We start from the raw sequence: 12183 nt of genomic DNA, 5'->3' as shown, positions 1-12183 counted from the left end.
GCTTGTATTTTCATACAAAATGAACAAATGGTCCACTGAATCAAAGACTTTTGAAGATCCAATAAAATCATGCCACAAGATGACCTTTATTCGATAACATAAAACCTATTCTAACTCTAATTAAAACTTATATAATATGTCCTTCCGTTTAAGATAGGAATAGATTTGGTACAAAATGTTTAAAAAATAAAAACAAAATAGAAATAATTAAACATTCCTGCCAAAAACAGTTTATCCATTTTTATTAAAAAAGAGGAAAATCTCTTCCTGCCTTTATATCATCACGTACAGTACCCTGTATTAGTGCCAAAATTACAATATGTGTTGAGGGAAATGTGATATTCGATGCACCAACTATAACAAAACGAGACGAGATACAGTGTGAATAAGGAAATTCATTGAATCTTGCTTATCAAAATTTAAAATATTTTTTAAAGCTATCAATGGAAAATAAAATTTTAAAGGTTACGATGAAAGAAATAAATGAACAGCCTGCTCGCATGAACTACTTAATTCTGTAGGTAGCTTTGCAGTAGTAAGATTTGATGAAATTCAATATATATGATGGTGGATGATTTGTGCCATTCGTGTTTTCGTTCCGCGACCCCGCCAATAGAAAAGTCGAAACGTAACAATTTAAAATGGTTGGGTCGCGGAGCGATAACACGCTTATAGGCGAGGACGCGGGGTGAAGTTTAATAAATAAAACTTCGCCCCACGGGAGCGCGGAGCGAGATTTAAGAAATAACACGGCGGGGTCGCGGGACGAAAACACGCTAATAAGCGGGTGCGCAGGGCGAAGTTTAATAAATAAAACTTCACCGCGCGCCCCCGCTTATATTAGCGATTTTTCGTCCTGCGACCCCGCGAAGCGAAAAGTCGATTATCAACCAGTTAAAATGGCAAGGGCGCGGAGCGAAAACACGCTAATGAGCGAGGGCGCAGGGCGAAGTTTATTAAAAAAAAGTTCGCCCTGCATGGGCGCGGAGCCGAAAACACGCTTATAAGCGGGGCCGCGGGGCGAAAGTTATTAAATAAAACTTTGCTGCACGCCCCCACTAATTAGCATGTTTTCGTCCCGCGACCCCGCAAAGCGAAAAGTTTATAATTAACAAGTTAAAATGGCGGGGGCACGAAGCGAAAACACGCTTATTAGCGGGGTCGCTAATGAGCGTGTTTTTCCTCCGCGCCCCCGCCGTTTTATTTCTTGAATCTCGCCCCGCGCCACCGCGTGGCGAAGTTTTATGTATTAAACTAATAAGCCTGTTTTTGGTCCGCGACCGCGACATTTAAATTTGTTCATTCTCGACTTTTCGCTTGGCGAGGTCGCAGGGCGAAAACACGAATGGCACAAATCAGCCGCCATAATATATAGTTAAATACTTCATCAATTTAGCGTTTATCAAAGTTGATTTCATCACATATTTTCAAACATATATGAAAATAACTACTATTTTTTATTATAATACTAGATGAACTGCCTTTTACATGGTCACCAAGTTATTAAAATGATTTCCAAAATGTTTTCGAATCATTATTATTATTTTCAAAAGAATTACTTATAATACAAATTAGCCTTGATTGTTATTAGTCGTAAGTCATTTGCTGTGTTTCTACCTGTTATAAAGTTTCTAAAGTTTTCTTTGTTTTGTATTTTATATCATGTAAACATTTTATAATTTTCGGACAAATTCATATTTTACCCATAGTTTTGAACGTATTTCCAGAACATAGACAATGTTAACAGTACACTTCAATGTTTCAAATTCACTGTCAATTGAAAAAAGTTGATCACCCATAAAGATAAAATTTTCTTTGTTTAAATAAATTGCATTAGAAGAAAATTATTCCCCTTGCTTTTGTTCCCGTCAGATCACATGAGGGCGCTATTAGCGCCTAAATCAGCACGTGATTTTCGGAACAGCGTTGCAAATTCATTCAGCGCTTGGTTTATCGACTGTCAACATGTCCGAGGAAGAAAATTAAGATTTTTTTTAAAAAGTTTTTTTTGGGAAAATTAGATAAAAGATGTACTTTTTTCATTTTCTTTAGCAAATAGTTTTGACTTTTGACTGAAGTTTTTTACAGGGTAAATTAGGAAAATATAAATTATGTATTTTTTGAAAGAGGGTTTTATTTGGGAAACATATATTTTTTGGTTCTTTTTAATGGTACAGCCTAAAACCCAAGTCCTGCAAACACTTTTATACAATTTGACTATTTAGCTATTGAATATGAGGGTGATATTCCCCGGGCAGATGAAAATTTTTAAACCGAGCGATAGCCGAGTCAAAAGGACTTTATCCCGGTTTGAATTTTACATAAATTTTTCAATGGTTATAGGCAATAATTGGTTTTATTATATGAATAGGCTAAGAAATTAAAAAAATCACAAAAGTGCAACCTTAATATAATTATACATGTACAAATTTTGCCTCGTTGAAGCGCGGGAAGAAAGACGCATGTGTTAGGCGTTCAACGAATACGCGAACGCTGCGCATACAAAGATAATTCAAGTTTATACTCATTATTGCGGTGTAACCCTTAAGTATAATAGTAAAGTATTGATATTTTAATCGAGAAATATGCCATAAAGAAAAAAAGCAACAATTATTTTTTTAATTAACACGCGTAATTAACAGTCTACGGTGTATGGTCATTGAATATGAGTCTCAAAATATTTTTAGACTGGTCAAATCCAAATCAGCCAGTGAATATGATACTACACCCAGTAAATATGATTTTATAAAAAGTTCTGTTGACTACTGTTTGGACAAATGAGATTGCAGCTATATTTAGATCATATAAAAATAAACATTATTTCATAACTAAATTGTTCTGTTGTTCATTCTATATATTTATGGTTGTGATCATATTGTATTCGTCGGGGACGATTTGAGGGGACAAGACTTTTGTGCTTAGTCAACAAATGTCTTTTGTTGTGATAACCGATAACAACGCCGCGACGATAAGAAATAGATATGGACTAACTCTTTTTAAAAAGAAGAGAAAACTGACAAAATTTTATTGGTGAACCAGATATCCAGAGAACGAGTCCATACGGTCAGAAGCATCATATATTTTACCGCCCGAGCAACCTCGCAAGCATTCAATAGATACTTTTGACTGTGCATGTAAAACAGCAAATGTATCTGCACTATTACATGGGTACGAATAATAATCATATATATATAAGGTAGCATATGTCGTCCCATCTATAATGATAGCTACTCTGACCTCCTTTTGGTTTTGTGCACAAATTTGTACACTAAATGAGTACGTTCCGTTGACAGGCGCAGTGAAGATTCCAGTAGATGTATTATAAGCATCTCCTTCATTAACAAATGTAGAGCCAAATATTACAGTGCCTCCAATGCCAGGATTTTTGTTTGTTACATTCTTTGCTTTAAATACTATATTTGGACCTGTAAAACAAAATTTGTCAATATTATCTACTGAATGGTATGAGTTACTTTGTTAATTTTGATTACTATTGTACTGTATAATTACAAAAATACATGAATTATTATAAAAGTGATGAAAAATAGAAAGGCAAGAATAACTTTCATCAGCACATAACGAATAAGAATTCCCTTGAAGAACTTAAGTTCATATCATTTTAAAGAGCGATATTATCCATTTAATTATATGCTTTTAACAAGCTGTCACCTTCTTTTTCTCTGAAATTGTTCAACCATTTCAGTATGCAAATCACAACCTTACATTTTAGACACATTAGTTATACCCAAATACTTCACAAATTATGATTAAAAACATAAAATAATGGCGACATTATCAAGTGGTTAATACGTCCGACTAGTTACCATTGGTTACCTAAGTATCGCTATCCGCGTTGGTTCAAACCCCTTCAAGGGCGAGTCATTATTTTCTTGAGCAAGAAATTTTGCACTCAGTACTGATTGGTTCCAGATGTGTGTCTATAAACTAAAAGCTTCCTACACAATTGCACTAAAATTAATTATGTATAAACAAAAAATATGAGGTAAAGATGACGCGAAGGTGTAGAGAAATAGGTGTTTGTCATATTATCAGGCCAATTTCAGAATGAAAATAAGTTTTTTTTTATTCTAATGCTATTGAATGTTATATAAATGTTATCACATACTACAACTGCTTTTTGTGCAGACAACATCTTCGAAAGGATTTCCATCACAATATTTTCCGTGAGGCGAGGGTGACGGATTTGTGCAGGTACGTGATCTAGACTTTAAACCGTCCCCGCACGTCACTGAACAGGTGCTCCATTGTCCCCAGTCAGTCCAACCACCATCTTGAATACAAAAAAAAAACATTTATATAAAAGTCATGTGTACAATTAGTTTTCTCTTAAATCAAATAGACGGTGTTGTGAACATATTTTAAACGATTTTATATTTAATTAGATTGGAAGGATAGCAGCAAGTCCGAGGGATGATCTAGAAATACCCGGAATTAAGCCATAGATTTTATATAATATATTAAATGTCTATGTTATAAACACTGTATTGTTGCGTTACATATCCTATTTTCAAGGAAACAAGAATCATAACAATTAAACACATTATGCTCACCACATGCATATTTAAGTAAGCATAATAAAGCGTATGCAGCGCAGTCTGAACTTACTAAAACATACTAAAATGTTATAAAAGTATTTGCCGCTGTACGCAATATTGATCGATGCTTTTTAACCAAATTTGGGGGAATAATGGTTTCTTAAAACTACAGGGGCCTTTTTTCGAAAAATTCCCAAAACCATTCCCCTGCATTGAGCTTACACCCCCAAACATAAAGACTGTGTGTGCAGGGGGGGGGGTTTTGGGGTAAAAAAAATTGCGCCCAAAATTTTTTTTGAAAGCATACAAATTTTCAAATTTTTTATATCATTAAAAAAAAATTTTCAGAAAAAAATGAGATGTTAAAAAAAAAAATTAAAAAAAAAAAATGTGGGTTTTTTCGTTTTCAGAAAATTTAAATTTGGGTTTTTTCGATTAAAAAAGGAAACGTTTTTTATAAAAAAAATTATCTAAATATAAGCTTAAAATCAAAAGAATTTTTTTTAAAAAAACGCAATAAAATTTATTCAAGACTGCACGCGACGTGACTTTTGTTTTTTATTGTTTTTTTTTCTCATGCGCCACAGCGACGGAGAACATTTACGTCATGCACATTTCCTATCTCGCAAACGATATGCATTATCTTTTAGATTAGTCCAAACAGTCTGAAAAAAAGTCCTTACTTCTAAAAACCTTTTACTCGACTACCAAGATACTGGTGTCTGGTCGCTTTTGTCAAATTTGATGTCTCTGTTGTATATACATTGTAATTATTCGGGCTGTCGTCAAATGTTTATGAAAGTGCCGTTTTCCGGACGCTTTAATGACGACGTTTTTGAATAAATAAAAGTCGCAAAAAGAAAACTTCAAACTTGATTGCACAGTAAGTCAATCTTCAAGTGACTAAATAGATGAAATATCAAACTTTGCTCTGTTACAAATTTAAAGAGGAAAACATGACATTTGTCAGAATTATAAACCAAGTCCGGGTAATTCCGCATCATCTCGCTGTACAAAATACTATACCAACGACAGGAAAGCAATAGAAAAAGGTAATTCATGTATATGGCAAATGAGATTTTTTTAAAACTGTTACAAGATATTTAAATAAAAAATGAGAAACGATCAGTGATATTTTGCGTCACCTCATGATAGCCACTACTGTGTAGCAGGAGACACAAAACAGGTTAACAAGCCGAAACTCGTTTTTTATACAAGGGCCAAAATTCAGCAAAAATTGATTCAAACATAAAACCTATTCAATATGCACAAGTACTTAAGATACAAATCAATCCTGTAAAGTTTGATTGAAATAGCATTAGTGGTTTATGAGGAGTAGTCCGGACAAATTTTAAAAATAAAAATGATTAAATGGCCATAACTGACAAAAATCATTGAACCAGAGAATACCCATGATAGGCACAACTACACTAAGTTAAAAGTATTTCTATAAAGCTTGGATGAAATTGTGTAGAGTAGTCAATACAAGCTTTTGTTTAGGTGGCAACACTAAAAGACACATTTTTATTCAAGGGTCATAACTCAATTAAACATCACTCAAGCAGAAAATCCGTGTAATATGCGCAAAAACGTCAGCTACATATCAATCTTGTAAAGTTTCACTGAAATTGCAATTAGTAGTATAAGAGGAGTAGTCCGGACAAACTTTGAAAACAAGAATCATTAAAGGGTCATAACTTTGTCAAATATCATTGAACCAGAAATGCCGACTATATCATTCCTGTCAAGTTGGATAAAATTGCACTAGTACTTTTGAGGAGTACCCCGGACATGTTCTGTGACGGACGGACGGAGACACGACGGAAAAGTGACTCCTATATGTCGCCACTTCTCTCTTGAGGTGACACAAAATCGATAGCACAAATGATGCATAGAGGACAAAATTAGATTATTGTTTGTTCCATGTATAATTTTATGTGATAGGTGCTGCAATACAATATCTTATAGAGTTGTTATAAACTATCATGTTAATATCATTTTAGATTACATTTACAAGTATTTCTTATTTAATGGTGACATTAAAATTTATCAACATTATGATTTAGGTGATGATTCATGAGTTATGTCAATTTCAACGATGAAGATTCCATAATAATCCAAATACATTAAAACACAATGGTGTTGATTTAAAATGTGTGTCACTGAATAGCTTTTCCATTTTTTTATCTAAATTTAGATTTGACAAGAAAATGTATGTTTTGGACAGTAAATAAACGTCCATGCTTAACGTTATGACAAACTGAAGCAATTAATTAAACCTACTTGCACATGGACCCGGTAAGCATATTCTATAATCTAATGTGTACATAAACCTACTTGCACATGGACCTGGTAAGCATATTCTATCATCTAATGTGTCGCCGAAACATTGAAGTCCGTTTCTGTCTGGTATCGGGTTCGAGCAATTACGATGCCGTCTTTCTATACCTACACCACATGTTACAGAACACGCGTCCCAGTTCGACCATTTTGTCCACCCACCATGCACTAAAATAGTTTGCGGAATGGTTTTAACCCTTTATACACATATCTATCGAAATGGAGAAATACAATATTAGTTAGTCGGAAAAAATAAGGCTTAAGTATAAACGGATATTATAACTGTTCTTTGCTTTTGAATTACAATGATTTTTAAACCTTCTTGGTTGTGAAACCTATCAAATTACGTATGCATGTTTAAAGCTATAAGTAATTCAGGGTGATTAATAGGTTCAATTTATAAATAAAAGTGCACGAAACATTCATTAAATATTAGATAAAAGTTTTGAGAAAAAAAATACTTGCAAAAAGACTTACCTGGGCAAAGTTCCTTTGAGCAAGATTTAGTAGATATGTTAGAGCCGATACAGTCTAAACCCCCATGTGCTGGGACAGGATCCGTGCATGTCCTTTTCCGTGTTTGAGTCCCGTTTTCACATGTGACATCACAAGGTGACCACGGAGACCATCTTGCCCAGTTTCCATCCACTAAATAAGAATAAAGTGAAAAACAGCTGTGTTAGTCTGTTGTCCATTTGTTTTGTTTTGCAAAATTATATTTCATATCGAATGATCGCGAATCTTTAAACAGTGTATACTTTACTTTGTGCTTGCGGGATAAAATGTATTAATTGAATACATATTGAATTTAACCTCGTCTTCATCTCGAGGGATCAAAAGGTATATCAAATGCCTATCGTACCCCCACATAGCCACATTGGAATCCAAAAACATCTATATCAAATGCATATACTACTCTATCTCGACTCGTTCTATTCTTATCGTACTTGAATAAACAAATTTATGTCAATTAAAGCAGGATGTGATATATAGAGGAAGATAAGCCATGCCCGCGAAAGATAAAAGGAGGTATATATATATATTGCGGGAGCTATAGCTTACATATACCTACCCAATGAGCATAGTTTGCAGAACTTAGGACATACTAATTTTGCGTGATGAATATCTTGACATATGTTGAAAAATGTGTTCAAATATGCGCAGTCCACTTTAACGTCATCAATGCATGTTCCAGCTGTAACAAAATTTTCTTTCATCAAAAATATTATCTTAAAGCGGCATGCCTCCAGATGAATCCTAATTCTTATTAAAATTTTGAAAATATATTTAAAATCAAAATACTGTGGTGTGAACAAAGAAAAGTTATATACACAAACGGCACTAACAATCTATGTAAATCACCAAAAGGATGTCACAATGTGTAAAATTTGCCCTAAGTGCGTTAGTCACGCAGTAGAGATAAAATGATAAGATCAATCATTCATCACACATACCATGTAAATCATTACTTGTCTTGAATCTAGAATATTCTACTCTTCTTTAAATCTTAGTACAATTTCCTCAGGTTTGATTTTCTCCAAATAGTTTGGCTGATATGTAGGCGTGCAGTATAAAACTTTACACAAACTATATTTTTCTTAAGCAATTCAAATATAATCCAGATTTAGCTAGAAAATCAATTCTACTACCCTTAATGTATTGATACCCAAACATTTTAATTTGAAAATTTATGAATAATTAAATATTGATCGATTGATACAACTATTCATATTGAATATCTCCACAATTTTTTTGCATAAAAAGAAAAATTAATATCATAAAAGATGATTTTTAGGACATTTCTAATGCATTTTTCTCACTCAAATTTGACACGTACACACATACGCGATATAATACCAAGTTCACAAATATTAATGAAATCAGAGGTTTTTTCTCCAACCACTTAGTGTTGAACTATAAAAAAACAGACATTATTTGATAACACATAATTCTATTTTAATACAGCTTTAAAAAAAATTGGTTATTCGTTTGGGGAAAACACAATTCCAAACTTTTGTTTTGAGGAAAAGTATTTACGTGTCAGATGAGAACAAAGGTTCTTATTGCATTTATCCATGCTGCAACACTCGTGACATTGAGATTGTTGTCGTCTGTTAACACCTCTTCCAACTAAACTTCCGGCCGCACCTGGTGTCACACTACATTGCTGCCCGTTAAAAATACAAATTATCTTGGATATAGATATGTACTTTAAAAATGTGTTCATATAATGCGCTCAAAGGAAACATTCTAATCGTAGGCGGACCGATATCTTAACAAATCTGTCTACAATGTAGATTTGTAAATGTATTGTCATTTATATGCATGTGCTCTAAATAAACACCACGACGACCTGATATAGTCGCAATTACGATGTTAATAACCTAATTTTGGAAATCAACTATCGGCTGACATTTTCCCAAGATTTGCCACTACAACCAGACATCATTATCTTAAAATAAAATAAACTAACAAAAACACGAAGTTTACTGACAAGCCAGTATATTTAGAACAAGACCTTAACACATTGGTAAAGGATAGGCTTTGCATCATGTAAGTGCGATACGCCGCTACCACAATCTTTTCGGTTTGAACATCTATAAAAGATTGATGCTCACTTCTTGAATTATGATTTCAGAATAATTATCACTATTTGCACTTCATGTAGTTTGTCTATGTAATTAAAAAAGGTCCGCGATATAATTAATTTATTTCATTCAAGATTCAAAGAAGAAATATGATTTAATATAATACATACATGTAATAATTTATTGATTATCTTACAGATTAAGACATACCTGGTTGTCTGTACATCCTAGGGTAACGGTTTGTCCAGATGACATTTTGTCCATGTAACACGACTGGGAATAAAAGATGTCATTTAACTACTTCTTAATAATAGAAAACAAGAAGGGTACTCGACCGGAGTAAAACTGTTTAACTTGACGTTATAATTTTTGTAGGGTTATTAGTCTTGAAAAAGGAAAACTTTATAATGTATGTGTTTCTAAACAAACCTGTCGTGTTTCGTTAAGTGAATTCAATTTCTAACACCTACATCTACGCTGTCGGTAAGACAATCATTTTTTATAAACACTTGAACAGGGAAACGGACAAAAGCCCTCCCGGACAAAAGCCCTCCCGTCCAAAAATGACAAGGCGGACAAAAGCCCTCCCGTGAAAAAAGCCCTCCCGTGAAATAACCTTTACAACTTAATTCATAATGGCAAGAATTATCCTTTACATTTTAGGTCAGAACTGACAAGAACTATCTTTTACATTTTATTTTAGAATGGCCAATGAGGTTCCCATATTTCATTTTGTAATTTTGAAATGACCAATGAAAACTCTTCTTATATTCAGTTATTTCTGTTAATTTTACAGGAAGTCAAACTGAAAACAGACCCCCTGCCCGAAAAAAGGTGGTTACACATCTAGGTTTCACACACGTGGTACACTTGCATAAACAGTCTGTCTTCCTTAAACACTACACTACTAGTCTTGTAGCATATTTGTATGATTATAGGACATTTGCCGCCGGACAGTTTTCCCTCGGACGTTTCTCTCCCTTTGTCCGTTTACTCAGTATTGTTGTGTCATATATGGGAAAATGGTCGTGACATCAGTAGGGTTTAAACCGACACTGTTGTTGAGAGGCAAAGAGCACTTTACCACACCTAAAGCTACTTAACGAAATAATTAGTATTCAGGAGTATTCTTTTATTAACTGACTGACCTGATTTTTAGACAAGCTGAATTCCTAAATTTAAGAACATTTACCTGACTTGCCCCACATTCTGTTATCGACAAACACTCGTCCGCATCGGATATGTTAATACAGTTGTAACACTGTAGAGCTACAATCGTTGGAATGATAAATAAATATAAATAAGAGTTCTGAAAAGGTTTTAAGAAGAAAAAACTGTTTATCTTATAAAATCTGAAAGATTTACTCAAGGATTAATAAGCGAAGGGTATGCCTAGTAATTTATTGAACAAGTATCATATTATGTAACAAATATTTTAATTAGATTGGTCGTATCAATCGTACTTTTTCGGCCCCTTCCGACAGTCTTCGGATACATTGATATAAGCCGAGATGTTCCGACTGATATAATTGAGATAAACAAAACGTCTTGGCTCATATACTAGTTGATAAGGGGAAAGGAGACCTAAAAATGAACAATTTTGTATTTCAGTGTATCCAGTAACACAATTCTAAATATTTCAAAATCTGTTTCACAGGCAGATAACCAGTTGCACAGCATTATTCAATGATATATGACATACATTGAAGAAAATAATAGTTTGCATGCATTCCTCTTTAAATAGATGACTGACAGCAATTTATATTTACCCCACCCAGCTAAAAGCACACCTAAAATATACCAATATGGGCAATCTTCATGAAGGTGAAGTATACTCAAGAATCCGCCCGATTTCTTAAAAAATATCACTAACACGCAGTGTTTTTAAAAATGACCAATAAAGTGTCTGTCATACGTTTAGATTTTTCACAAAATTAATCCGAAATTTCTTTCTTGTTTGGCGCCAACTGTCAAAGCTTGATTTTCATTTTTTCACCTCCATTCGGAGAGTCACAATTACACACAAAGATACCAAAATGCTTAGTTTCGCGTAAAAAAACCCAAAATACTTCTCATTTCCTACACACAAACAAGAAAGAATTACAATGACAGAGAAATATCAGAAATTTTCAGTACTTTCAAAACACCATGTCTAAGTTATTTAAAAAATTGATCGGGGCAATCATTCGGATATGTCCCCTGCCCCCTAAGATACTCAAGATAAGCTTTCTGATTCATTTGTTGTGCTAACGAGATTTAAGTAATTTTAACCAAGTTTTCAAGGTAGAATTTACAAGTTTAAAATAGATACTTACCCGCCGTTCCAATTATGCAAAGTTTGAAAACGACGACAATCCCTAAGAAAGAATAAAAAATAACGTTGATCACTGCCGTATACCGTACCCCGGATATTGCTCGATATTATGAGGACTTTCATCCCATTTCGCGACTTTGAACGGGGAACGAAGGTAAGTTTAGCCCCGATATTTTCCAAATTTATGGCTATTTCATTTATCTCAACGGGTTTTATATATCTAGAGGTATTTTTGTAGCTCTAAAAGACGTAAAAGTATTACAGGTATTTGTAAAATTGATTAAACTACCCCTAAACGATCCGCTGCTCACTAGATAATACTGACCGCGATACTGTAGAATCGTTAGAAATTATTATGTTACCAATATAAAAAAAATTGAATCGA

At 33.7% G+C, this 12183-nt stretch overlaps 1 protein-coding gene across 1 annotated transcript; it reads right to left on the bottom strand.

The window, feature by feature from the left end:
* Positions 1-3009: 3009 nt before the first annotated feature.
* On the bottom strand, positions 3010-11843 carry LOC132736906 (coadhesin-like). The gene is made up of 9 exons (XM_060724120.1): positions 11800-11843; positions 10677-10753; positions 9695-9757; positions 8934-9063; positions 7969-8091; positions 7374-7544; positions 6894-7064; positions 4127-4291; positions 3010-3425 (listed from the first exon to the last, which is right to left on the bottom strand). The coding sequence occupies exons 3-9, from the start codon at positions 9746-9748 to the stop codon at positions 3025-3027; spliced, it is 1215 nt and encodes a 404-aa protein (XP_060580103.1). The 5' UTR covers positions 9749-9757; positions 10677-10753; positions 11800-11843; the 3' UTR covers positions 3010-3024.
* Between the last annotated feature and the right edge of the window lie 340 nt (positions 11844-12183).

This window comes from Ruditapes philippinarum, unplaced genomic scaffold, assembly GCF_026571515.1.
Source record: "Ruditapes philippinarum isolate M1 unplaced genomic scaffold, ASM2657151v2 ctg8978_1_1_1_1, whole genome shotgun sequence".
NCBI lineage: Eukaryota > Metazoa > Mollusca > Bivalvia > Venerida > Veneridae > Ruditapes > Ruditapes philippinarum.
Note: the sequence above shows the minus strand (reverse complement) of the source record. Positions and strands in the feature narration are given on the sequence as shown.